Source organism: Leptodactylus fuscus, chromosome 1, assembly GCF_031893055.1.
Source record: "Leptodactylus fuscus isolate aLepFus1 chromosome 1, aLepFus1.hap2, whole genome shotgun sequence".
Lineage (NCBI taxonomy): Eukaryota > Metazoa > Chordata > Amphibia > Anura > Leptodactylidae > Leptodactylus > Leptodactylus fuscus.
The window spans coordinates 317,842,284-317,869,976 of NC_134265.1; the positions used below are offsets into that span (position 1 = coordinate 317,842,284).

The 27,693-nt window shown below is 42.8% G+C and overlaps 1 protein-coding gene across 1 annotated transcript; it reads right to left on the bottom strand.

Annotated features, from left to right (window-relative positions):
- Positions 1-911: 911 nt before the first annotated feature.
- Positions 912-27,693, bottom strand: DHX15 (DEAH-box helicase 15). The gene is made up of 14 exons (XM_075259944.1): positions 27,508-27,693; positions 20,282-20,624; positions 19,999-20,192; positions 17,241-17,400; positions 16,255-16,473; positions 15,725-15,892; positions 14,373-14,459; positions 14,104-14,253; positions 12,626-12,734; positions 11,073-11,264; positions 7,838-7,960; positions 6,814-7,004; positions 3,148-3,317; positions 912-1,490 (listed from the first exon to the last, which is right to left on the bottom strand). Exons 1-14 carry the CDS (start codon positions 27,570-27,572, stop codon positions 1,373-1,375), a joined length of 2,289 nt encoding a protein of 762 aa, XP_075116045.1. The 5' UTR covers positions 27,573-27,693; the 3' UTR covers positions 912-1,372.

Here is a 27,693-nt window from a genome sequence, read left to right on the forward strand (position 1 = left end):
GAGGTGTCTTGTTGGAACTCTATATTTATCTCCGTGCTCTGCTGATAAAGTATTAGCACAAAGTAAGGGGCCAAGCTCCAAATTATTAAATTGGGGTTCTAGTTCAAGGTTTCTGAAGACTAGGACATGTTGTAAGGTGATGTAGACAACTTTCCTAGACATCTCGACAAATACGAAGCTCCAATAGAGTATTAAGTTAGATGGAAAGCTCATGTTAGCAGTGAAGCACCAAAGACTATGAACTGCTCATACACGGCTGCAAAAATCACACCCAGCGCTGCTCCAAGTAGACCGACCATTCATGTGCTTAGCTTTTCATGGGCATAGTCAACATGTAATAGTACACTGACTGAAGGAGATCAGAAGGAGCCACAGAAGAGTCTGCTGTGTAACCATTAAAAATACTATACTGATATTGCATCGCACTCTGATGGAGGCAACTAAAATGGCAGCCATTACAGCTCCCTAGAAAGGTTATCAAGTAAAGAAGGCCAAGCTCATCTGCCTTTCAAATAGAAAGCTCACAATGTGGTCTCCTCTTCCTAGTTTTTTGGTCCAGATTTTGACTTGGGAAGCCGCATCAGAATCCACACCAAAATGTGCCTGCCGCGGCTCCCGACAGTTGCGGCTTTCCGCTCCGGATTAAGCCCAATTGCTAGAATTCAGCGCACTGTCTTTCCCGTTATGTGCCCCGGGGCTGGAAATATCCGTGCCGTTTCCGATCTCTGCCCACTGTCAGAAGGGCGTTCCTGACAGTCTCGCTGGGCAGTGAAGAACGCAGCGCACTGTCGACTTTCTATCGGTATATAAAACTGCATGTGCAGGAGGACATGAAAGGTCCTCTTAAGCAACCATTTTTAATATTTGACCCATGTATCCTATCCCGCCTCAGTTTCCGCAAGACCACCATGTTTAGTATAAATAGACTTTATTGAAGCCGATGCCTCCACACGGAGGCCGATGTTGGGGACTACAGATGCACTAGTTGTAACATTTCACAACTTCTAGAAAGGAATGTCAACAGTTACAACGGTCATGCATAACATGGTCTGATCACATTTCAGAAGCGGACTCCGACATTTCTAGTGAAATGCTTAGAACATTGTTATATATATAGAACTACTTCCAATAAACTGCAAAAAACATTGATCGACGTTTCCAGTACGAGCTACAGTGTCAACACAAAGGGGAGCCATAAAGGTTTCATTTATGAAAGAACGCAATGTTTACTGTCATGAAAGAAGAAAAATTAAAAAGCTTTCAGATCAAGGCCATCACTGAACCATCACGTAAGGTACAAATTTATCAGTCCACGTAGTCGAGCTGCTCTCAAGGAAAAAAAAACAAAAAAACTCTCAAGACTGGTAAACGCTCAGTACTGGGAGTATTCCTTCGTCTGAAGTTTGGCAATGATTCTTTCCAACTGCCTCTTGGCTTCGCACTGTGGGAAGTTGCTCATGTCGTAGTACTGGGCGGCAATTTTAACCAACCTAAAATAGGGAAAACAAATGGTAAAACCTATGTTGTATCTACGCACACATCACAAGGAAGGCTTAAATGATGACATTTCTGCAGGGGTCATGGGAATAAGCACTTATTTCTATTGCATTATTCATGAATTACAGCATGAATTATAGGTTTATAAAGATGCCATTTGAATGGTTGCTACTGGAAACAGTCAGCAAGCTTGTCAGGTCTCCTTTAATGCGCTGCAACAGTATCCCACCCCATGTAAATTACTATTTATTGCATAATACATAAGACAGCCCATACACCAGAGACAACTGTTTGTTGAACGTTCCCACCCGATACCCCCATATATGCATGATGGGCTCAATAAGATATAGGGATAGACAGACAGACAGATAGATAAGGGGTTAATCTGTGCCTGCAGCCAAAACACATGCATTTGTGAGGTTCAGACCACTCCACATACATTGTTGCACTAAAATTAGCAGGTTCCTCTGACATTCATCTAATGTAAGAGTAGGCAACCTTCGGCACTCCAGCTGCTGTAAGACTACAACTCCCAGCATGCATACTTGCTCTGCTGTTCTTGGAACTCCCATGGAAGTGTATGGAGAACGTTGGGAGTTGTAATTTCACAGCAGCTGGAGAGCCGAAGGTTGCTGACTCCTCATCTAATGTGTATGGACACAGACACTTTAAAGGGATCCTATCATTAAAATGCAATTTTTTCTGACTAATATAAAGGAATAGCCATAAGAAAGGCTACTCTTCTTCTACCTTTAGATGTCTTCTTGGCGCCGCCGTTCGGTAGAAATCCCGGTTTTCTTCAGTATGCAAACGAGTTCTCTCGCAGCACTTTGGGCGGTCCCCAGCACTCAAACAGCATGGGGGGCGTCCACAATGCTGGGAGAGAACTCTCCAGCGCTGCCTCTATCTTCTTCTGGAATGGCCTCTTCACGCGTCTTCTTCCGACGCTGGGGGTCAAACTTCCACGCATGTGCAAGTCTGCTCTGCCATCGGGCCTCGGGCAGAGCCGATTGCACATGCGGGCGGCCATTTTTTTTGTGCGGCCGCATGCGCGAGCATGCGTGGAAGTTTGACCCCCAGCACCAGAAGACGACGCGTGAAGAGGCCATTCCAGAAGAACATGGAGGCAGCGCTGGAGATTTCTCTTGCAGTATTGTGGACACCCCCTGTGCTGTTTGAGTGCTGGGACCGCCCAAAGTGCTGCGAGAGAACTCATTAGCATACTGAAGAGAACCGGGATTTCTACCGAACGGCGGCGTGGAGAAGACATCTAAAAGGTAGGAGAAGAGCAGCCTCTCTTAAAGCTATTCCTACGTGTTAGTCAGAAAAAAATAGCATTTTAATGATAGGCTCCCTTTAACATTCACCAAAATGCAAAGAGCTCTAGTTCTATAGATAAACTGTCCAAGTGTGAACATACATCAAACGTGTACAAGAACAGGGGAGAATCTGACAACCTTCATCCATCAGTTAATACTAGTCAATGGGTGGCACTAGGGGATCTACATGCACAATATTTTTGCCGCTGGCAGAGGTCAGATGCTACGCTATAGCAAGTGGAATTTGATAACATTTTACGCCTCCCTGGTAATGCAAGAATTCAGTAGCCTTGAATAAATCCGCCATGAGAAGAAAAAGCTTAAAACTTACCATTCTGGCTTTATGTCTGTGCATGTGCGGATGTAATTCTTTGTTGTAAGCACAAATTCATTATACAGGACCCACTCGGGCTTGTGGTCCAGAACCGTAGAAGGATGTAACTGCACAACTTGGTTGTCTTTCACGGTCAGGTAATGGCCGGTTCTTTCCAAATGTGCCACCTTATGAGAGAAGATAAATCCAACTCTTAGAATGAAAGGGATTATAATTCTTACAAAGCTGTTCAATAAAAAGGTACACGAAGATAGTAAACAGTTTATTTACACTTCATTGCTCAAGGGCATAGACAAATCTCTCCACGGTCAATAATCTGAAGACTTATAAAGCTGCAGAGATGGGGACAATGAACATCGTATATTAAAATCATAATGTCACATAGTGCAACACTGCAGCACAGTCGTCCGCTTTAAATATTAGGACAAAAAAAAAAAGGACACATTTGCCTGTAGGATATGTAAAAGTATGGGCAGTAAAAGAGGTGGCCACACATCTTAGGCACTTGTCACCTATCCTATCAATAGGTGGTAAGTCTGACTAGTGAGAGATCCTAACCAATTACAAGAAAGGGGATCCATGAAAGAAACTGCTTGTGTACACGAGCTTCCCCATTCAGCTGTATAGTACAGGGTTGTACTCCTCTTCTGCAGCGACAGAGATGCACAGAGCTTGCATTATCCATATTGAATCATACAGGGAAATAACCCATCTTACAATGCCAGAACAGGGGGCACACTATTCTAATGCATATGGAGACAACAGATGCCAGGGAAGAGAACAGTGTGCCATTTTGGATTTTAATCAGTTTCTTTTGTTTTTAGGCGAATAAGCCATCAGCGATCTCGCCTCTTTCCTGATTCAGGAAACATGCATGCACAGTTATGGGGGAAGGGATTATGAAAGCTACAGGTTGGCTACAAGAGTCTACAGTTACCGTGAAACGCAAGTATATGGCCAGCCTAACTTATGGATGAAACTAGTAGGGTGGATTGTGCTGTTGGTTATCATACGCCATGATTGTGCTTTATGATCAGGGGGTTCATCCGTTCCATTATGCATCTTCACGTACTACTCCATAACCAGCTTAAAGTCAGACAAGGCCCCAGTAGTCCAATGGACGGCATATACTTTAATGGAATGACCGGGATTTACAAAATTTTGCTAACAGAGAACAAAAAAAGTGTAGTATTTGGCTCTTTGCAAAAATGTCTAAATCCTAAAATCTTAAAGAGGCTTTCTTGCTTATAGTCCACACGCCAAAATCACCACTGAATCGACTTCTAAGGGATTGTCAGAGGGCTCCATCACTCCTACATAAGTGAAGGGAATGGTGGGCATGCATGTGTACTAACGCTTCAATCAAAAAGGGGTCTCATCACTTGGGTATCAAAGGCTGGAACCCTGTGATCAGAGACTTTTTTTTTTTTTTTTTAATGTAGATTGTGAGCCCCATATAGAGCTCACAATGTACATTTTTCCCTCTCAGTATGTCTTTGGAATATGGAATGGAAATCCGTGCAAACACGGGGAGAACATACAAACTCCTTGCAGATGGTTTTATGCCCTTGGCGGGATTTGAACACCAGGACTCCAGCACTGCAAGGTTGCAGTGCTAACCACTGAGCCACCGTGTGGCCCCTGATCAGAGACTTATTTCCTTAGGCAGTGTACAAGTGTTACTAGTGGTAAACCCCTACAAAGAGGACCATGCATATCCTCCTGCACAAGCGGTTTTATACACCACTAAAAAGCAGACTTTTGGCTTTCCCATTATGTGCCCCTGGACTGGAGATATCGGTGCAGTTACTGATCTCTGCCACGTTCCTGACAGTCTAGCTGGGCTGTGAGGAACACTACCCTCTGACCCTGTACTGTCAGAGGCGGCGTTCCTTATCGTCCAACTATTACATAAAGCTGTGAAAAACACTGCCCAGTACTAGTCTATGGATGCGTACAGTCAAGTGGGGGCGTTTCTCAGAGCTTAATGTCATCATGGGTGGTAAGGAACACCCCCTCTGACAGTATAGGGTTATAGACGAATACTGTCAGAAGGGGCGTTCCTCGCAGTCCAGCTAGACTGTCAGGAACGCCCTTCTGACAGTAGGCAGAGATTGGCAACGGCACCGATATCTCCAGTACATAATGTGAAAGCAGACAGTGCACTGAATGCAATCCACTGTCGGCTTTCTAGCGGTATATAAAACTGCATGTGCCTGAGGACATGAAAGGTCTTCTTTAACCCCTTCCCGCCGATGACATTTTTTGATTTTCGTTTTTGACTCCCCTCCTTCTAAACCCCATAACTTTTTTACTTCTCTGCTTCCAGAGCCATATGAGGTCTTAATCTTTGCGGGACAAATTTTTCTTCATGATGCCGCCATTAATTATTCTGTATAATATTCACAGTATTTAACTACTTTTATATGTTTTCTAGGGAAAGGAGGGTGATTTGAATTTAATACTTTTTTAAAAAAAATATATATATATATATATATATTTTTTTTTTTAATTATTTTTTTGCATTTATTAGACCCCTGAGCGGTCTTGAACCCCAGGGGGTCTCATCACTAATGCAATGCATTACAATGCTAATGCATTGCAAAAAATCATTTCTTTTGCAGGCTGCATAGACCAGCCTGCAAAAGAAAGACTGCAAACCAGCCAGGAGCCTTGTAAACATGACATCAGCCCTGAAGCTTGCTCCAGGCGTCAGCGATCACCAGCAAAATTGCGGCGCCCATGCGCCGCCGGGAAAATGGCACTTCCGGTGCCTTTGACCGAGGTTCCGGAGGGGTTAATGCCTCCGATTGGTCTGGGGACCGATCGGAGGCATTAGCGCTAGGTGTCCACTGTGTAAAACACTAGACACCCGGCGGCTATGGCGGCCGCCATAGTTAAACACCCGACATGCGCCGTACTAGTACGGCGAATGTCGGGAAAGGGTTAAGAGTATGATCATACCTCAGAAAATGTAAAGGAATTTGAGGCGGACATTCAGCTCAGATTCCTTTTCACAAAATTAGCTGCAGAAACCAGAGTAAGATCGGGGAGGAAACTTATTTCAATGATCCCTGACTACCATTAAATCCAAAGGCGGACAGGAGTATGGGGGATCTGCCTCGGATTTTGAGACTGATTCTGCCCCAAAATCCAAGTGAGAGTTTAAATTACATGTTAGCAAATGAATAGAATAATAAGACAATCCAGATGTGTCACATCGCCATTGCAAGTAAACTGATCTGATCGAGCCCTTCCAGGATAATCCCCAGTGGTCTAGACGCAGGCAGATACATTTCTGTGCATGCCATATTTATCTAAATCGGAGGGGACGTACTTGACAATGCGCCATATGTTTGATAATTTCATCTAAACTAAAGTGCTGGGGGGAAAAAAAAAACCAAAACAAGAACACGCATCAACAAGCACATGAGGAGTTAATTTCCTCACATCACAGATCAGTAGGGAGGCCACGATCCATTTACGTGGAGTTAATTGCTTGTACTTTCTCTAGTCCCACCAGTTCTCACATATGAATTCCTAAAAGACCTTGTTATATGACTTTAGCGACTCTCATAACCGTTTATGCAATTTATTTCCCATCTGAACTCAACCTCAAAGGCAGGAATTCTAAGGTTCCTTTCTGCGGCTGCTGATACGTACCTGCATAAAATAGCCGGTAACCAAAGCTTTTCTGATATTAATGTAATAATCCCGGCTTGTGAAGTCTGTGCTTCTACGTGGCAGGTTAAATCTGTCCATGATTCGTGACAGCTGCTGCCGTACATTGTCTGCAGACATCAGGGACCTGTAGTTAATGAAGTTGTCATAACACCACTGAGACGACTCATGATCTGGGGGAGGAAGAAGATTTAGACACCTTGATCAGAAAAGCGAAAAACACCTCAAGTAGTCTACCAAATGATACTCCATGTTGTGGGAGAAAACCACCGTGGCTCAAGGTAGCATAGAAGGTCAATACAGAAAATATAAAATTTTCAGACAACATTAAAGGGGTTAAAATAAATAAAAATATGGATGAGCTCATTTGTTCTCAGCAGCTGGCAGACAATGGAGCAGGAAGCAGACAGCTCTGTGCAGCGGTCACACCAGGTACTGTGGATCAGCAGTGTAGTCTTCCTGCTTTATTCTGTGTGCTGATATGTGAGGGGAGGGGTCCCAGGTCTATCCCATTAGCTGTATCAGGGACACCAATTTAGGAGTCTAAATGAATATGACAACTACAATATAGTGTAAAAAGTGACAAGAATGAGGTCAGGATGAATCATCCACACTACAATTCTTGCACTGTTACACTCAGTTCTCACTGTGATTTTTTTTTAATAAGAAATAGCTACTATTGACACTTCCCAAAACAAAGGGGAAAAAGATAAAAACATTACAACCCCCCCTCCCCACCTTAATACTCCCAGATAGGCCATTGGAAGAGATGGCAGCAGATACCGCAGGAGCCAAGAGATCCTTATAGATAGGACCTTAGTCTCGTCCTGCCCACAACATACCCAGGAGAAGAAAAATTAACTGTGATGACCAAGGGACCAACCTAGCAGAAACCACATCACAGATGTGAACAGATCCTTACGAAGTACACCTAACGTAAGCCATTTATATGTAGGATAGAGAGAGATATAGATAGATAGATTATATATATATATTTCATACTCACTCTGTTTGAAAGCGTGGTAGACGTTCAGCAGCGTCAGATGATCGCCATCTATGTGGGCAAACCTCATCTTGGATTCATCAGCAGCTTTCTTGACTTCCGTGGGTCGAATAAAGCACTGTGGGACTAAACAAGGTTGGTATGGGCCCAACACAAATGCCCATATCGATGAGTCACGCATTCACTGACAGAGGAACAAGGCCTAGCTAGGTCAGTTCACAGAGCATAGGGCAGGGCAGGATGGACCTCCAACTGCATCTTGGGCTGTATACTATCTTTCTCTGGTACATCAACACCTAACCCCATCTGTAAGACAAGAGGGTTTCAAAACTACAAAGCATCGGATTATACTGTCTAGTACTTATCCATGTGTATAACACCATGACAGCCAGTAAGTATGCGAACGTATGAATAAGGGTCCTGAGGTCTGAACAGAACGACCTACGGCAGGTAGAATAGGCTGTCATCGTAAGCAGAACCTAAGGCAACAGGATAGAAAACCCTGGAACTTGGTCGTGTGTTTGCTTTCCTCCCATATAGCTTCCTGCCTCTTCTAACTAATGCTTTGCAATTCTACAAAGAAACAATAGATCTCTGCGGAGGTGGCAGCAGTAGTGGAGCTTTCTATACCCCTTCCAGTCTTACGGCATTATAATGTATCCCACTAACCGTACATAGAGTGCCTTCACACTGTACAGGGTAGGCCTACTATTAGTCCCCAAGTAATCTGACGTCTGCCATCTTACATAAGCTGCCTAGACACATTAGAAATTAGTTATGTATAGCTTGCTAGAGCGGGAGGACCTGTCCTCAATTGCAAAGGCAGGCCACAGATTTCAATGGGCACTGAAATGCTTCCTTTCTCCTGTGGTGGCGCTGTAGGCAAATTATTGTTATGAGACCTATGTTACATATAGGGGGCCTTCCCATTGTTCAAGTAAAGCCACCAATGAGACTGTGCACTATGTGACAACTACAACCAGCTCCTTAGACAATGACAGCCTAGTCCCAAGACTACAACCCATCACCTATTTACAGGATAGGCCACAATTGATAGCTGAGGGTCCTTTATCACAAGACTCCCTTTTAAAATGGAGTGAGGCGTCAAATAAGCACGTAGCCGCTCCATTCCACTCTACAGGACTGCTAAAGATACCAAATACAGTACTTGGTTACCTGTGGAAGTCTTACAGCCCTGAAAATAGCGACAGCACACATGCTAGGCTTGTGCCCCATTCATATGGCAGACATCCCTTCCCGGGATAAGTGGTGGTCTTGTCCTTTGGAAAGATATATTTGTGGGACATCAAAGAGTTGATAAAGATTTCCTGATATGTGGGTGCTTACATGGAGGCTAAGGGACAGAGTAACTACTGTATATATTTACACACGTGGCCCCAACAGGCTATTTAGATTCTGTCATCTCTGTCTCGGCCACTTCATGAAGATAAGTGATTTATCCAGTGTTGAGTCAGATGTGGTTATGGATATACCCACTAAGCTACTACCACCTCCACAGAAGACGTTCAGAAAAGAAAATGCTCTCTGCCCTGCCCGTCTGCTCTGAGTCTGAATCATCTGAAAGCTCTATAAAAAAAAGTGTGATAGTAAATGAACATATATGCATCTAGCAAACAGAATACCGACACACTGACGTACGGCAAACGTATTCTTAACTCTGTCTTCACTGAGTTTTTGTTTTTTGATAATATTCCAATGTTTCATAAAAACTTGACACGTCAGAGACAAAAAGTTACCAGTCAGATCAACCAGTCATTGCGGCCAAAAATAGCGTGCTGCAATCCAACTGGTTTCTGTGTGTAACATTGACACTTTTTTCACGTGCAAGACCCTGGTACTTTAAGGACGCAAAAATTCTAGGACATTTCCTATATTTCTGAAGTTATTAGCTGCTTGGCAAGCTATTCTATACTACTATAATACACATTAAAATGGAAACCATCACCATGTTTCACAGCACCCCACCCAAAAAGGTAAGGTTATGAAGTATAGCAGCAGTAATAAAACATCTCTTAGGCCCCGTTCACATGGGAGCACGTATTTTGGTGCAGAATTTGACGTGATGAAGCCGCGTCAGAATAGGCCCATTCCCGAGGGTGCTGCCGCCGTGGCTGAATCAGCCTGAAAGAAAGGACAGCTAGCAGCGGAAAAAGGAACGCTAACGGTCTGCATAGACCTCTATTGCGAGGAGGCAGATTTTGAGGAGGATTCAGCGCCCCCTCTGAACAAGTCCTTACAAATAGTAAATTGAAAGATGTTTCTGCCCACATGAAAATCACTTCTGAAATCCCACCTCGACCCCAACCTAATTGTTTCCTTTTCACCAAGACAGTAGGGGGAATACATCACTCCTTCTATGCAGGAAAACTGGCGTAAAGAGATTTTATTGAGGCATATAGTTGGCACAAAAGCCCTATCATGGGCCTCAAACCCTGATCCATGTCTTGCCCCCCCCCCCCTTTCCAGTGACCACCTCTGAAGTCATAAGCATAAGGGGCTAGAGCAGCGGTTCTTAATCAGGGTTCAATCGAACCCTAGGCCATGTCCACGGTTCATTTTGTGTACCAGTAAAAAAAAAAAAAACATACCTAAGTCTTGAATTTGGAAATAAATCATATTTGATTTAATCACTAAAGAAGGGTTCAGTGAATGTGCACATGAGACTGGTGGGTTCGGTACCTCAAACAAGGTTAAGAACCACTGGGCTAGAGCTAAAACTTCTAAGGTAAGCTTTATTACTGCTGCTATACATGGATTTGCTCTTAATGTCCCTCTAGCCCCTATAGGGTAAGGGGGATAAGTCAAACCTGATGACTGGTTCCCTTTTAAATAATTCTACACGCAGCTTTAAATAACCCAAATCGTAAGAAAAGAAAACGTACGTGGAAAAATTTCTGAAAATATAACTGAAAACACAAAACCTGAAAAGGAATGCGACAAAGTGGCCATACACATTATATAGCTGCATGCAAAGGCAAGATTAGCTAAGGTTGCCATTATGTGCCCGAGCCATTTCTAACCCCACACATCACTCCAAGGCTGCAGCACAATACATGCCAGACTCTTTCCAAAAAGTGGATAAAAGTTACAGGAGCAGAGACTTGGGACTGTTAAAGGTTTCAGTCTCTGGTCCATACAACCCTCTATAGTGAAGTCTGACATTTTTATCAGTAAGCCATTGTTAAGGCCATTTCCTTTGCATGTGCCCTGCTATTACCTGACAACATAGCGGTTATGGATAGGATCTCATTAGAACAGTTGTAGTCACAACTGGCTATAACCATCTTGGCCAGCTGAGGGTCGAGGGGAAATTCTGCCATCATAGAACCGAGTTCAGTCAGATCACCATCGTCGTTTAAGGCAGCGAGATAATTTAGCAACTCCAGAGCTCGCATCAGTGTTTCAGGTGCTATGGGGGGGGAAAAAATAAAAATAAATTAGACTTTCTTCAGATCATGTTTTGGCCATCAATGTACCATTTCAGATGGCTGCAGAGTGAATGGAGCATTGCCACGTCTGATGCTACAGCAGGTGGAGGTGCTGGGAGTCCTCAAACACAAAGTAGCGACTCACAGCTTTTTTAGAAGTTGAGGAAAAGCATTGGAAATAACAAACACACTTGGCATAGTCCAATCAAAGTGAATGAGATCCAGTTTTATTTCACTCACACATGGCAGGACACAAAAATAAAAAATAAATGATTAGGAAAATTCTACATTTCCCCTATAAACTTATATGGGAGAAGTAAAAATGCTACATGCAGTGGAAAAGCAGTGAAACACAAATCTTATTGGGACTGGCTATTCCGCTGCATTTTTTTTGAAATGTGTGTTAGCCATGTGTCCTTAGAGGGGTTGTCGAGCATTTTTTTTGTTTTAATTTATGGAAGGAAGGAAGGAAGGAAGGAAGGAAGGAAGGAAGGAAGGAAGGAAGGAAGGAAGGAAGGAAGGAAGGAAGGAAGGAAGGAAGGAAGGAAGGAAAACAAAACACACACAAACTTGTCCCTGGTGCTTCGGTGTCTCCCAGTGCACAAGTCACCGAGTCGAGGACTTCCACCGAAAGAAAGCATCGGTGCTGGGGGACAGGCAAGTGCTTTTTTTTTTTTTTTTACTCCTCCACTTCACTGGCCTAATATATAATTTTTTCTTTTTTATCCTGGGAAAACCCATTATAGGCAATCTTTAAGAGGCCATGACACAAAAGTTTCTCTCAAAGTTCAATTTAGGAATGTCAACATACGCTCTTAGGAATTTAAGGAACGTCAACATAGGATGTAAATCTAGTAAAATAAAAAAAACTCTGCTGTGGGTTTTCTGCAAAATGGTCATAACCATTATTTACAATGCTGATCTCCAGGATGATGAATGACACATCTACTACATCCATACAATCTTCAGGACATACCTGTATAATGCTTGTAATAGACACATATATCGAAGTGGGATAAATAGTTAATGCACCACCACAGTGGAGAACAGCAGTAGATTGCACGGGTGATGCTTGTATCTGAACAGATGTTTGCAGCTCAGCTCTGAGCAGTCAACTGTTCTCCTCAGTATTACACTTCCCAGCTGAAACTTTAATAGACGTGCTCCTTTTACATGGCTGATGGCAAACTGCTTAATTAAGGAGACTTAAAGGAACACTGGCGACTGAATGCTCCTTAATAACTAACCATAGAGAATACTAGATGGAAGAACAAACATACAAACTCTACAGAAAATCTGACACAAACAGGACATTTGTCCATATTTGCAATTGGCATCATACCTGGAGGGTCCATGAAGTCAAAATGTACCAAGTCATCAATACCAAGCTTTTTCAACTGTAACACCACAGAACCCAAGTTGGATCTTAAAATCTCAGGGTATGTGTTGTCCTAAATAAAGAATAAAACAGATGCATCAGCCAATGTATCACTTCATTGTTAGTAATACTAAATAACACTGTCTTAATCATTATTGCTGGAAAAACTCAATGCAGAGGCGGGACTATGTGAAACTGGAAAACCCTTTACTCACCGAACGCTTACGTTAAGGCAACACCTTGACTGCGACTACTGTCATATAAAATATCACCCTGCCACTCCTTCACAGATTTAAGTAAATGGAGTTGCACTAAAACCCAAAGGAGGTCAAGAACAAGCACTGCTTGATTTTTCTGCAACTAAAAGTCACAGTACTGCAGTCCTGGCATCCTTCGGGCAACTCCATTCATTGACACTTGGTGAAGGAGTTTCAGGATGACACTAATCTTTAATTGCTCAGTCCCATAGTCCTCATTAGAGATGAGCGAACAGTAAAATGTTCGAGATTTGATATTCGTTTCGAGTAGCCCCTCAATATTCGACTACTCGAATCGAATATCGAACCCTATTATAGTCTATGGAGGGGAAAATGCTCGTTTCAGGGGTAGGCAACATTCGATCAAATTATACTTACCAAGTCCACGAGTGAGGGTCGGGCTGGATCCTCCGAGAAGTCTTCTCCGTGCAGCGTCCCCGCGGCATCTTCCGGCTCTTCATTCACTCTGCCAGGCATCTGCCTGGGCAGATCCGATTGCGCATGTCCGCACTACAAGCGGGCATGCGCAGTCGGCTGTGCCCAGGCCCGATGCCTGGCAGAGTGAATGAAGAGCCGGAAGACGCCGCGGGGAAGCTGCACGGAGAAGACTTCTAAAGGTAGGAGAAGAACCAGTGTTGATTGGCCGACTGTATAGCATTCAGCCAATCAATGCTGGTTCTGCATCGAACTTTTCCATTCGAATAGAGAGTGATACTCGATCGAGTACGACTATTTCGAAAACCGTAGTATTCGATCGAATACCTACTCGATCGAATACTACTCGCTCATCTCTAGTCCTCATATCATTGACCTATTATAAACTTGTCCCTAGAGGCTTTTTTTTCCCCGTTTATTTCTGCTCCATTTCCAATGTATACAGCCAACAAAGTGGCCCTGCTGCAATGCCCAGTCTTTACAGATTCTGCCGATTCCAATATAAGGCCAGATTCACATAGGAATTTGAGGCGATCTTCTGCGCCAGATTCCCATACATTTTTTGACCCTATCACAACGCTAGCAGCTGGATATGTGAAGTCACTACCACCACCCACTGAATGAAAAAAGCAAGGGAATTGAGGATCAAAATTGACAAAAACATGGACACCAGAGAAAATTTGGGGGTGAGAAGGGTTGGATTCAGGAGTCGATCCCTCCATATGCAAAGAGAGAAGAAAAAAATCATACCTGCATTTCTGTTTTGTAGGCCTTCTCTGTGTAAAGTCTGAAGCACTTGCCAGGCCTGGTACGACCGGCACGGCCCGCTCTTTGCTGTGCAGAAGCCTTGCTGATAGCAGTAACCAGAAGAGACTCGACTCTAATTCGAGGGTTATACACCTATTCAGCATACACAAAAAGAACAAAGCCACATTGATAACACATTGAGATGAAATCTAATAAGTCACAGAAGCTATGACTGACCGTATGGGAAGTGGAGAAAAAGGAAAGCCACTAACCTTTTGCTTAGCAAACCCAGGATCGATCACAAATACGACTCCATCAATGGTTAATGAGGTTTCAGCAATGTTAGTGGATACCACAACCTAAAGTGAAAACAAGAAGAAACTTAGTAAGCAGGAAAATATACAAATGAGAAACAGATCCCCAAAGTTCGACTTCCACAACATTATTTCGGTGAGGCTTCTACCAATCGTTCCTGGCAGTTATGCCAGTGACATTTTCAAAGGTTTCCAAGTTACTGCTCTTCTATGTTAGGGTGTATTCACATGGGCAGGCAAAATTCACACATGGTTTAGCTATACAGGGTTTTGGGGCCCACATCACTTGTGCAGCTGAAAGTCACTGATCACAATTTTTAAGAAGTTTATCCCAAAAGTTGATTTTGATTAGGGACCTCTTGTCTATTGGAAAATCTGGTCATAGCCGCCACAGAAAAGGGACGGGGACGTATGCGAGTAATACAGATTGGCCTCAGCAGGACTTCCAGACGCGGACAGTGGAGCACCTGAGACAGGAGTGCATGATATTTTTTTTCTTTAACGCTACTCCTTCCCCGGCCTCCAACGTTAATCCTGTCACATATAAAATACAGTACTGTTGTATACTTCAGGGTCAAGTACTCTTTGCCGATTTGTTTCGGTAAGACCATCCCATTACAAAAAGAGCTCTAACCATCCAAAAAGGTTTGTTTGAATTTCGCAAAGACCTTGAATTGCACTAATAAATATGTCACCTGCACGGAAAAGCAAATTCAACAATAAAATTGTAGCATTTATGAGTATATGCCTCATACGCACAGAACTGCTGTGTCTTCCATTTCCACAAACTGTTCTATCAATTCATTGGGAGAGATTATAAATGCAAACACAGCAGGATAGGACATACCTGTACAGGCTGAAGCCCATTTATAGTCAAATAAAAGGGTTTACATGAGTTTCTGGTATACAATGTCATTATTCACAGCGTGTCATTGATAGACTGTAAAATGTCACACACACACGTTAAACAAGCTGTCATAGGCAGGCGTTTAACCATTTAAGGCATGCAGACAACAATTGCTAATAAGCCATCGATTATCCAAAGTGGGGAGGGCTCTAACAGGATATACCCTGGTATTTTAATTTTATTTATTTTTTAACACTGCCCTAAGTGTGCCTATATACTGAGATACACGCATGACCAGGGTGTGCAGAGAACCCTGTACAATTATGATTCCAGAGAAGTCCCATTGTGGCGGTAGGGCAGGCTATAAAATAATCTTATCACCATGGAAGCGAGACCTGTAGACAAAATACATAAAAGATGCAAAAGTCATTTAAGCTCGAGCTCGGTTTGCTCTTCTACTCACTTTCCGTCCTATTGCACCATTGGGTTTCTTGGGTGGAGGGGGTTCAAATATTCTCTGCTGCTGCTGAGGTGGAAGCGTAGAATAGAGAGGGATGATTTTTATGTCGCCAACTTCAGGACCCAAGTCATCAATTTCACGCTTTATCCTTTTACACGCTTCATCAATTTCCTAAGGATAAAAAAGAAAAACATGTAATGTTATAAAAATTATTATATATAAATAATTATTATTATTATAATATATATATATATATATATATATATATATATATATATATATATATGGGGAATGAAGACAAATAGCTTGTAGCCAAAATATTTGTTAGTATAACAGTGATGTATAATAGGAGATTAAACTTTCGCAAATTGTATTCTAAAAAGGAACAAAAAAAATTTACACTGTTCACCTTTACACGAAAGGGAAACAAAAGTAGATCATTATGAGGCCGCTTGGCTAGTATACCATAATTTGTGCTAAAAGGGCTTATATCTTGCTTAAAATTTTTCTTTAAAAAAGCTGGAGAGACAAACCTCTTGGCCTGTAAGGAAGAGCAGAAGATCGCCTTCCTCCTCCTCACACATGTGAATCTGAATAACTGTACGGATGGCTGCTTCTAGGTAGTCCCTCTCGGGCTCCGGAGTGTAAAAGATTTCTACAGGATGTGTACGGCCAGGTATCGTGAGGAGAGGACAGCTATCGAAATAAACTTGGAACTTGCCTGCGTCAAGAGTGGCGCTCATTACTATGACCTGTCAGTAGTAAAAGTAGATAAAAGAAAACCAAACACATCAGTGAGACGGAGCTTTTATAAGTCACACATAAAGCACAACATAAAAGACAAACTGGTTCATATTTTAGTTCTGTCAAGGTGAGCTCACACATGTACAAGTCACTGGAGACAGCCCAGCACCAGCACTGCATACACCATGAGCCTCTGGCAACAGAGAAGGGAAATCTATTGTCGTATGTTAAACATTTGGTGCCTGGCTGTGGATGACAGTGTGGAGAAATGGACCATATTTAGCATTCAGATATCAAGGAATTTGGGGGGAATTATAGTTTAAATCCAAGTACAAAAAAATAGTTATTTTTAAGAAGGACACACACCCAGTAGAGCAGCCAACTACATAACATGCTGCAGTGTCGGCATCCCTACTGTCTACTGATGTAGAGATAGGAGTGGACAGAAGGCAGTTACTTTCATTTTTTTTCTTAAAAAGCCCAACTTACTAGATGACTACCCTTCAAATGTATAAAGAGCGCATTAAGTCTGCGTACTATAACCAGGCCAGAAAACCCATAGGATAAAAATCACCATCCCAACGTTTAGGGAAAGTGGTCCCTTCCTTTTATTTGGCTTTCCCAAAAAATTTATTCAATCAGTTGATTTTTCCTAATATGGTGAATCACTCCTGTTTCTGAACACCTACAATACCAACCAAGGGGAAAACCCATTTTGGACATGTTAAATCTGTTTGATAAAAAGAAAAAATATATATATTATATATATCCTTACCTTTAAGTCATTCCTTTGCCGGACAACCTCTTTTAAAACACCCATTAAGATATCTGTAGCTAAGGTTCTTTCATGGGCTTCGTCAAGTATAACTACACCATAGCGCTCCAGCAAGGGGTCGTTCATTGCCTCTCGGAGTAACATACCATCAGTCATGTACCTGTAGATAGAAATAGACATTATAGGCATTCATACCAGGATAAGATTATGTTTGTACATGCTTGGGGTTGGGAATTGCCACTCCACTCCATTGACTAAATTTGAGCTGCAATGCCAGGCGTAGCACTGCTTTTGGAAGAAAGCAACATGTTTTGTTAGGTTGCTACAACCCCTTTAATGTAGCTTTCACATGCTATTACAATTCATTTTTTAGGTTCATAACTGACCCAATGAGAATAATGAGAGGACACAAAGCATGTGAACATGTAAGAATCACACAGCATGTGCGAAAGGTGAAAAATAAAAATGCATTCTCCCCTCCATTCCTACACTGGGCTTGTCGCCACCACTTGGGGTATATACAGATCGGCAGCAGCAACCACCACTCAGCAGTATACAGCGGAGAGCAGTGTTTGACTAGAGAGGTCCCGTCAATGTGAAGGTAGAATAGCAAAGGTGACAGCTGGCAGAGAGCAGGACGGGGGAAGGATGCAGGCATTATCAGCGCTCCCCCCCCCCCCCCTTTTTTTTTTTTTTATTTTCTATCCTTCACTTGCTAAAAGCTTGAATGCTTTATGATCCCAGACAACCCCTTTCACACAGCCCAACGTCCATGGCGATTATTAAGGACAAGCATTTCTAGGCACACTTTCTTCCCAATAATTTGTCTGTGAAAGGGAGCTGCCATACAGTTTCACAATGGGCTCAGATGCCGGATTTCAGTGTATAGATTATTGCCTGCCTCTTGTTACTATCTGTGAGGTTTTAAGGATGGTGCCACACAATGTACCCAAGCGGCCACAGCTGCACCTAGTCCCCGGGCTGCCATTGTTTTCACTTCTCTATGTGAAACATCTATTTATTTCAGCTGAATAGCATTACTGGCCGCACAGTTATCGAAAAACCACGTGGCTGAAATAGATGTTACACATAGAGAAGTGAAAGCAATGGCAGCCCCGGGACTGGGTCTAGCTATAGCCATATCCGTACATCGTGAGGCACCACCCCTTCATGTGGTTTCAAGCACACAACTGTTTTATTTATTTTTTTTACAAGGACATCCAAGAACCTTCTGTCTTACACAAATGTCAATGGTCTGATCTGATCGGTTTCACAAAGCTGGACAGGAAATGCTCCATAATGCACTGAATGGAGCGTAGTAAGCCCCCTGGGACAGCACACACTGTTGTGAGCTTGAAGCCTCCCTGTGCAGCCAGTAACAAGGATCAGGTAATAATGAATTTATTTTGCTGTAGTGATCATTCCTCCTATTCACTTGGCAGCAAAATATGTAATGGGGCCCTACAACTAAATATCTGCGAGATATCTGGCAGTCTATAGCTGATCACACTACTGACAACTGATTTCTAAATGAATCTTACAATTCCCAAATTTGAAGCATTCGTAGCTTCAAATCCTCCACTTACGGTATCCACTAGCGAGACTAAACTGTACCGCTAGGGGTGTAATTATTAATTAACATAATTATACAGGCCATACAAAGGAGTCTTATTACCTGTGGTTACCACACAAAACCAGTACTAAACAGTACGCTCTAGTCAGCTATTCTTACTGAAATGGATCCAATACAAATTGCTACGTTAGCTGCCGCTGAACCTAATGCAGCAGAGGCTGGATACACAACTAGACGAAAAATGCAGAACTGTGAATTGCTCAGAATGCCAAAAAAGGCAGAAACTGGAGTTCTACAAATCAGCGGCAACATTACAGCTTACATGTAAACCACACTAAACCTTCTGTAGTCAGGAAAACAGATTTTGATCTATTTTATATTAAAACTGGGGCAAAAATCTCTTAAAGGATATTACTCAGGACTGTAGAACTGATTGTCTATCCAGACCGGGGGACATCCAATTCTCAGAACTCACATTAGCAGATTGTTTTTAAGGCATAGCTCCATTTTATTGGCTATGCAGTGGCTGCACCAGGTATTGCATCTCCATCCCATTTACTAGAATGGGAATAAACTACAGAGAGCTTTGATAGCAGGTACAGTTACTAGTAGAAGTACAGAACATTGCAGCCTTTTCACTCCACTGCTCATAGCGGTACCAGGAGTAAGATCCCTACTGAAATATTGATAGTCTATCAATCAGGAAAAAGGATCTTAAAAGATATGGAAATTCCCCTTTAAAGCAGCAGATTAGGACTGAGATCTATAGCACAATATCAAGTACTGTCAGATACAAAGGCTTGACTATCCACTGTTATAGCCAAGAGGCACTGAGGTCGCAATAAAACATGGAAAATTATTTTAATGTATTGAGGAAAAAAGTCTTGTGTATTTACATGCATGAGACTTTTCCCCAGCAGTTGAACACGTCAGCTGCAACACCACAGTCCCTGAGCACAGCGGAGGGGAGACCTGGCGCTAACATCCATAGTCAGAGCCTTGTCTGATCACAAGCTTACAGTGATTGACCATAGACAGCTATACAGTTAATTTAAAAAAAAACATTTTTTTTTTAAGGTATCCACATATCCAACCTATAATATTTATCCCATATAGCAAACATGTAAGTGATTTAAAAAAAAAAAAATATTGAAAGCAAGTTGTGTTTAGTCAGCTTTTACTTACTTCAGAATGGTTTTTGCACTGCTGCAGTCCTCAAATCGAATAGAGTAACCGACCTCCTGGCCAAGCATAACATCCATTTCATCAGCAACTCTCTGAGCCACACTCATGGCAGCCACTCTTCTGGGTTGGGTACAAGCTACACCTCTCTTTGGACCAGGTAACGACCTCATATACTCTACACACCACTGAGGGATCTGTAATAATACATATAAGAGATTAGTCCATGTGCTCTTACCATCTACAGCAATATTAGATTGCCCAGCAGAGTGTCACGGACTCATACCTGCGTGGTTTTTCCAGAACCAGTCTCTCCCACCAAGACAAAGCACTGGTTCCTCATGAGGATATCTGTAAACCGATCCTTGTACTCCCAGACCGGCAACTGTAGCCGTTTTTTTAAGATATCATAGTAACGAGGCGTGTGGGGTAAATTTGTAAATGGATTGATGCCTTGGGGCAGTGCTGCTGGCTTCACGGCTTGAACACCACCAGCTGAGATATAAGGGGTATTTGATGCACTGCGGGATTCTTTATCTTTGTCTCTATCTCGCTCACGATCGCGGTCTCTGTCACGGTCTCTATCCCGATCCTTTGATCTTTCATCTCTATCCCGATCTCGGTCCTTCCTGAAATTTGAAAACAATAAAATTTAGAAAAGCCAGAACGAAATCTTTCAATGTGCACAAACAAGAGAGCAGCAAGAGGAATAATCATCACATAACAGAAAGAGTCACACATCTACTGTACCCCATAGCCTGACCATAAACTGGGGATTACCAAAGGCAAAACAAGTTTACTAGTCATTTACCCAGGACTGTATTACTCAAACGTTTCATGGCACGCAACTCCTCATGAAAAAAGTTGCAACCAAGTACCCCCAATGGACACTGTCATGTGACTAAATTAGTTCCCAATGTCAAGTGGGGAAGAAAAAAAAACATGTGAACATGATGCTGAGTGGAAGTATTTACTACAGCCATCATACACAACTGATTGTAACATTTGGCAATGTATCGTCATGCACCCTCTGCAAATTCTTCAGATTTATAGGTGTGTTGAAGTACGGTACTCAACTTACATTGACAACTGTAGCAAAGAAAGTTAACACTTTGACGAGAAATTCTGACAGTAGACCCAGAGACCAGGTTGTGGTCATGCGTGTCAGACAGAAAGCTGGAAACACAGTAGATAAAAGTCTGGACCACCTGGACTAACCCTCTGGTGGCCAGATGAGGATGCATCCAGTGTGTGACCAGCAGACTTGCTACAACCCTTTTCTAACAGAGCACCTGTACAGGAGAATGAAAGTGTTCAGCAGGAGTGGCTTCAGGTCTTGGACTAGGTTCACATCTGCATTGCAGTTTCCATAGGAGACTCCACAGATGATTCCTTGCTAAAATTGTCAGAGAGAAAAGTCCTGCACGGAGGTCTTTTCTCTCCAATGATTTTATACTGAAACCAGACGGGCACCCGGTGGACCCCGTTATGGTCTATGGTCTTTTTAGCGGATGAGTTCTCTGTTGTTCGGGTCCCCATGCGAACCCAAACTACAGAGACCAACGATAGTGTGAACTTAGCCATAGTAACTAGAGTTCCTTGTAGCACCCCAACACTTAGAAATTTTAGCAGGCAATGCACTTAGTAGTTGAATAGTTGCTTTTAAGAATTACCTTTTGTGACCATGGCCACAGGAGTCTGAGCAGCCATATGTTTAGCCTACCGACTGCATAACACTGCCTGACAATTTCCCTTTAAATAAAATCTTATTTGCTTTGCTAGAGCTATTATAAACGCAGTTTTTACCACACTGAATTCAAACAGAATCAAAGTGTTCCAAATCCCCCCCCCCCCCCCCATGACCTCAATTGGAGGCAAATTTTTTTGGGATGATCTACAGTTTTGTCTGTTTGCACATTCAGGTTTTCAGGTGCAGTTTTTGAAGTCAAAACCAGGTGTGGTTTATAAAGGACGTGTAGAGGATAGAAGCCATTTCTTTCACTCCACTCCTGGTTTTGGCTGCATCTGGAAACCTGAATATGTACACGCACCTATTACCACCACTTTCGATAGCTACCAGCCATCTCTCCTGACTTCCCATAACATATTAGTGCTTGACAATGCAGTGCACATGTACCAAGTGTATAGTAAACCACTGCCACACTTCTCCGACCACAGCTTATCACCAAGAACAAAAGACTCAAACTACACAAGCCAATTTGCTCTATATTTGCTATAAGGTGGTCTGGTCATGATCATAAACATTACACTGGTCAAATTCGTTGGATTTCGCAGAAACAAGTCAAAGCCCACATTCACGAGACTGAGTTTGACCTATGATACTTGGTCCGTCTGTTCAATGGATTTACCGGCCTGAGCAATCTGCTGGCCGAGAGACTTCTAGGAGCAGAGATAACTATTCTGCTACAAGTCCCCAGCACATTACTCAGGAAGTTTTACAGGTGAAATACATTTTTGGGACGCTAGGTTCACACCTGCGTTCTGGTCTCCGTTTTGTGCTTTCCGTCTTCTGCATGCCAGAAGACGGAAAGCACAGACTGGGTCCGGCCGTGAGCGGCGGTGAGCGTTTTATGCTCTCCGCCGCGAAACTGGATTTTTTAATCCGGACACAGAGTACTGCATGTCCGACTATGTCCGGATTAAAAAACCTGGTTTCGCAGCGGAGAGCATAAAACGCTCACTGCCGCTCACGGCCGGACAGCTTTCTCACCCATTCAAATGAATGGGTGAGAAAGACTCCTGCAGGTTTCCGTCTCCTGCTCTGTTTTATGCAGGAAACGGAAACCTGCAGAACGGACACCTGGGCGCAGATGTGAACGAGCCCTGACATGTACGTCCATCTATGGTAATAAAATATGGTAAATACCTGCTCTGTTTATTTTTTTCACTCCTTTTGTGCCAATTGATTTATAACATTGTAATGTTTTAAGTCTGTACTTGAACCCTATGACTTGGAAAGTGCAGTGAAATATGTAGGAGATATGTAAATAAAATGTATTATGAAGCTCAGTAGCCATCATGCTGAAAGCTGTAGTCCCTTAATAGAGGGAAAGGTAAGAAATGGAAAATTAATTTGCCAATCAGTGGCCTAAGGAAACTAAAGGTCCTGTAGGGTGGTAACTTGTGCTGGAAAAGCCCCTGGGCGCTGTAGGACCAGACAGCTGCCTGGAACAATGGGCAGCGGGGGACAGACTATTGTGGTTTTCTTTTTTTCCATCCACCTTTCCAGTCTTCTGCCACAATACTAAAATATCCTGGACAACCCCATTAAAACTTCTCAGTTTCACTCAGCTGTCATCCATGTGCCGCCCATGCTTCCATGGCTCCTTTCATTCAATGAAGAGGTGCCGTGGAAGCAGAGCCGCAAAATCTGACGAATAGGACTTGTTCCATATTTTTCAGCCCAGACTGTCGGTCTGCAAATGTGACTGAAATTCACGGTCACCTGTATGGGCCCATAGAAATTAATAAGTTAGTGTGTTAGTGGGGAAAAAACCTGAATAGCATACTGACCATTCATACAGTCATGTGCAAGGGGGCTTAGTTCACACAGTTTTTTGGAAGCGGGTTTAAATGCGGAATCCGCCTCAAAATCTGCAGCCAAAAAACGGCTCACATTGACTTTAATGGGAGCTGCTCAATTCATTTTTCTGCTAGCTAGTAGCAGAAAAAAGAAGCGACATGCCCTATCTTGCCGTGGATTCTACAGCTGAATCAGCCACAGAGTCCGCGGCTCAAGACACATTCCAGTGTAGGCCCGTAAATTCAGGTCTACACAGGAGCGGGATGCCACAACGGAAAGCTGATGCTGCCTCGGCATTCCGGCGCAGAATGTTCATACGGCGGAAAAGGTTTGTGCGACCTTTCCCTCCGTGAGAACATATACCCTTAGATAGTAGAATTTTCTTCTCTCAGTCAGCATACCCCAAGACTGTGGCATTTACCCCATGGAGTACGCAAACCGTAGGTTGAGAACCAGTACTCTAAACCAAAAACGAACTGATATGGCAGTATCCATAAGTAGAAAACAACATGTTACATCATATATTATATGACATTATACTGTAAATATCAGACTAGTAAAATTTCCTATTAGATATTTTATATGTAGGATCAACACTCTTTCATCTTCCAAAGAATTTAGACCAAGCCACAAGAGCTACATTACTCAGAAACAAACAGATGGTAACAATTATTTCTATGTGTAGCTGCAGTACATTTCATGCTTCCGATCTACATTAAACAGTCAACTAAGGCTGCCCATACACATTAAACCTTCTAATGTGAAAGTAGTCCTATAACTGACAGCAGATATGGGAGGAGATAAGGATCGAGCACATTTACATTTCATCTGCCCAATCCTTCAGTCCTCAAAGGAGTAAGACAGCAGCTTTTCCCAATCTCCCAGTTACACGCAAAAATCAACCAAGCCTGCATGTACATGGAGGACTAGTGAGATGCCTGTCTGCCAAATACTACTTCGACTGACAAACTAAGGCCGGGTTCACATCTGCGCCCCGGACGCCGCTCTGCAGGTCTCCGTTTCCTGGCCAAAACTGGGCAGGAGGCGGAAACCTGCAGGCATTTTTCAAACACATTCATTTGAATGGGTTTGAAAAGTGTCCGGCCATGAGCGTTTTGTGCTCTCCGCGGCGAAACTGTTTTTTTTTTAACCGGACACAGAGTCGGACATGCAGTACTCTGTGTCCGGTTAAAAAAAATAAATAAAAACAGTTTTGCCGTGGAGAGCATAAAACGCTCACTGGCGCTCACGGCCAGACACGGACGGAAACCTAATACGGAGTGCTGTCAACCCGGCGTAAAGTGTAAGGCCAGCTGTTCTAATATAGAGAGGATATTATGTCAAGTTGTGCCACGTTCACATGCGTCTGCGTTTCCATTCTTCTCATCCATTGCGCAACAGTGGAAAAATGGTCCATATAATGAGGCTCAGCGTCAAATCCCTAACTATAATGGGGTCTGTGGGGTGTTCGTTAAATGGCCTTGTGGTGCTTGTGTTATCCACAGACTGCACATGATCCTATTATCATATGATAGATGTATTCTGACCACAATTGATCTGGTTTTTTTAGTTTATTTTTTTTTTTACATCAGTAAAATACAATCAACCATTTCTTAACTAAATTTCTATACTTTGCATTGTTTTGGATCAGTAAAAAAAACAAACAAAAACAGGCAGCATATCAATAGCATCCAAGTTCTATCCATGCATACACCCATCTACAGACAGGGCGATTAGTCGCTGACTGGACCAAAGTTGAGCAAGTCTTTTGTTTTCCTTCCCTGTGAAACAACTGAATAGAATTATTACTACAATAAATGGATTTGTGTGTTGTCCATGTTCACTACACATATTATATAATTCTATTCAGAGGTCTGTAAAAATGTCGTGAATAAGCCCTTACCATGTCGTGCTCTTATCCCACGAGTAATATAACGTGTACTGACTTCACTGAAAAAACACGTATGCATCAGAAGAAAAGGAAGAAGTTTGAAGGGAATACCAGACCCCTTTCCGGATAGGTTTTAGGGTATATTCACACAATATACCCTAACACCTACCCTTTTAGCTTGTACACAATATGTGTACAAGCTAAAAAAATTCTGTTTCAGTAATATGAAGCTGAATTTTTCTGTTTGACCAAATTCTGCCATGGAATTTACAGATTCCGCACATGCCAGGCATTTCTGCCTTCCATTCACTTCAATGGGATTTATTAGGTGGAATCTGCATGAAGCTCAGGCATGGCTTTTTTTTTTTCTTTCTTTCACCCTACCTCTAGCAGAAAAAATATCAACTTCTGCTCCTCCCCCCCCCCCCCGAAAATAATGAGGCAGAATTTTCCTTGTACTCAGTTACAGATGTGTGAACATACACTTAGTTTCCAAAACACAGCTAAGTCCTGGTTCACATCTGCATCTGGGCCATTCCTTTGCCCTATCTGCATCTGCAAGCATCACTTTTCTCTCTGCATTTTTTGCGTAGAAAACAAAGCAGAAACCACACGGACCCCATTTATAGTCTATAGGGTCTGCTAAGGTAACTGCTTTTTGTGTGGATTTGGTTTCCGTTCAGGGGAGGTCTCCATGTGGACTCCCTGAACAGAAACCCAGGCGCAGATGCCAACTGGGCCAAAGAAAACGCAGCAATTACAAATCAATTTTTTTCTCTCGCACATTTATCATTGGAGTTTTTCTCGAGCACTTCCACCTTTTTCAAAAATGCTTTTCCCTAGATTTGGATTTTTCATTAAAAAAACAAACAACGAAAAACACTTTATAAAGTGGACAGAAAGCGCTTTAGGCTGAAGCCCCAATACTGACCCCAAACAAAATATGCTGCCCCTTTAGTGGACCCCACATTTCTGTCACCTGAGCTGTTAATGACCTTGTGCTGCCACCATGAAAAGGTGAGACTATATGGCGCAGCCTATTGATACAATATAAAAAGTAAAAGCCAATTAAAAAGAAAACTGCGGGTATGTGGTCAGGAGTCCCATGCAAATGCTTGGGTTGCATGGTTGTAACACTGCCATGACTAAGAGACATGTCTCAAAACGCATAGGTATTTTTTCAAGATCACTAGACCAATGGATACATATTTATTTATTTTTTTTTTTTTTTATTAAACATGAAGATTATAAGTGTATATTTTATTTGGTCCGTGTGGTTTCCGCTCAAAACATGGAGAGAAAGGTGCTGCTTGCAGGACTTTTCTCTCCAGATGACTCGAGCAGACACTGAGCGGAAACCACATGGACCTCATTATAGTCTATGGGATCCATGTGGTTTCTTAGTTAACCACTTTTTAATGCGTACAGGTTTCCATTCGGGGGGAGTCCCCAAGCAGGACACAGATGCGAACCTAACACTGCCATTAGCACACAGCATCACCGTTGCCAGATGAACGCTACTGTACGGCAGTAACTCCCACATTAATATAGATACGAGCAGCAGTAACATGTTTGCAACATTCCCCGCTTTAGTAAACCAATCCATAACTAATGCTACGTTTAAGTTTGCATTTGAGTTTCCATTCTTCTGCTACATTACTGGATCAGAACAACGGTCTGTCTGCCAACAAATCCTGAGGGACCCCACAGGTTATAATGGGAATAATTGGGTGTCCAGATTTTTTCTATCACCAACAGATGAAAAAGGCAGATTGTTTTTATTGGGAACTTGTGTGGAGACATATGATAGCATAGCTATATACTACATCCCGTATACACAGCAATACAGTCAGTCCTATAGAAATAGTATATGAGTAGTATAGATGGATCCAGGCCTCTCCTAGATGACATTTCATGCCCATGTGGTTGGATGTAAGGCCCTGAAGAATGGCTGCACCGAGTACACGCCATATAGAACAGCTAACCTGCCCCGCAGCTTTACAGACTCATGGCCGCCGCCATATTCCACAGCGGACAAAGAAGCGGGCTCAGCGCCTGCCCTCTCCGCAGCACTCACCCGTCTCCTCTCTTCTTACTCGAGGCATAATCATCGCCCAGGTCCAGTCTGTGCCGCTTGGACATGTCGCCGCTTCTTCTCCCGGTACGCTAGGCCCGGCGCCTCCGAGGTCACGTGCTTACGAAAGGGGCTCACAGAGAATCAACGCGAGTCGCGGCTCAATAGGGCCGAGAGAGAGCGCGTGAT

What these genes read in the sequence shown, in the direction of transcription:
- DHX15 (XM_075259944.1), bottom strand. Translation starts at nt 27,572, where the DNA reads ATGTCCAAGCGGCACAGACTGGACCTGGGCGATGATTATGCCTCGAGT. An exon ending in AGTAAGAAGAGAGGAGACGG is followed by an intron (nt 20,625 to 27,507) that starts GTGAGTGCTGCG and finishes TTCAAATTTCAG; the next exon opens with GAAGGACCGAGATCGGGATA. An exon ending in CTACCACGCTTTCAAACAGA is followed by an intron (nt 7,005 to 7,837) that starts GTGAGTATGAAA and finishes TTCCTCCCCCAG; the next exon opens with ATCATGAGTCGTCTCAGTGG.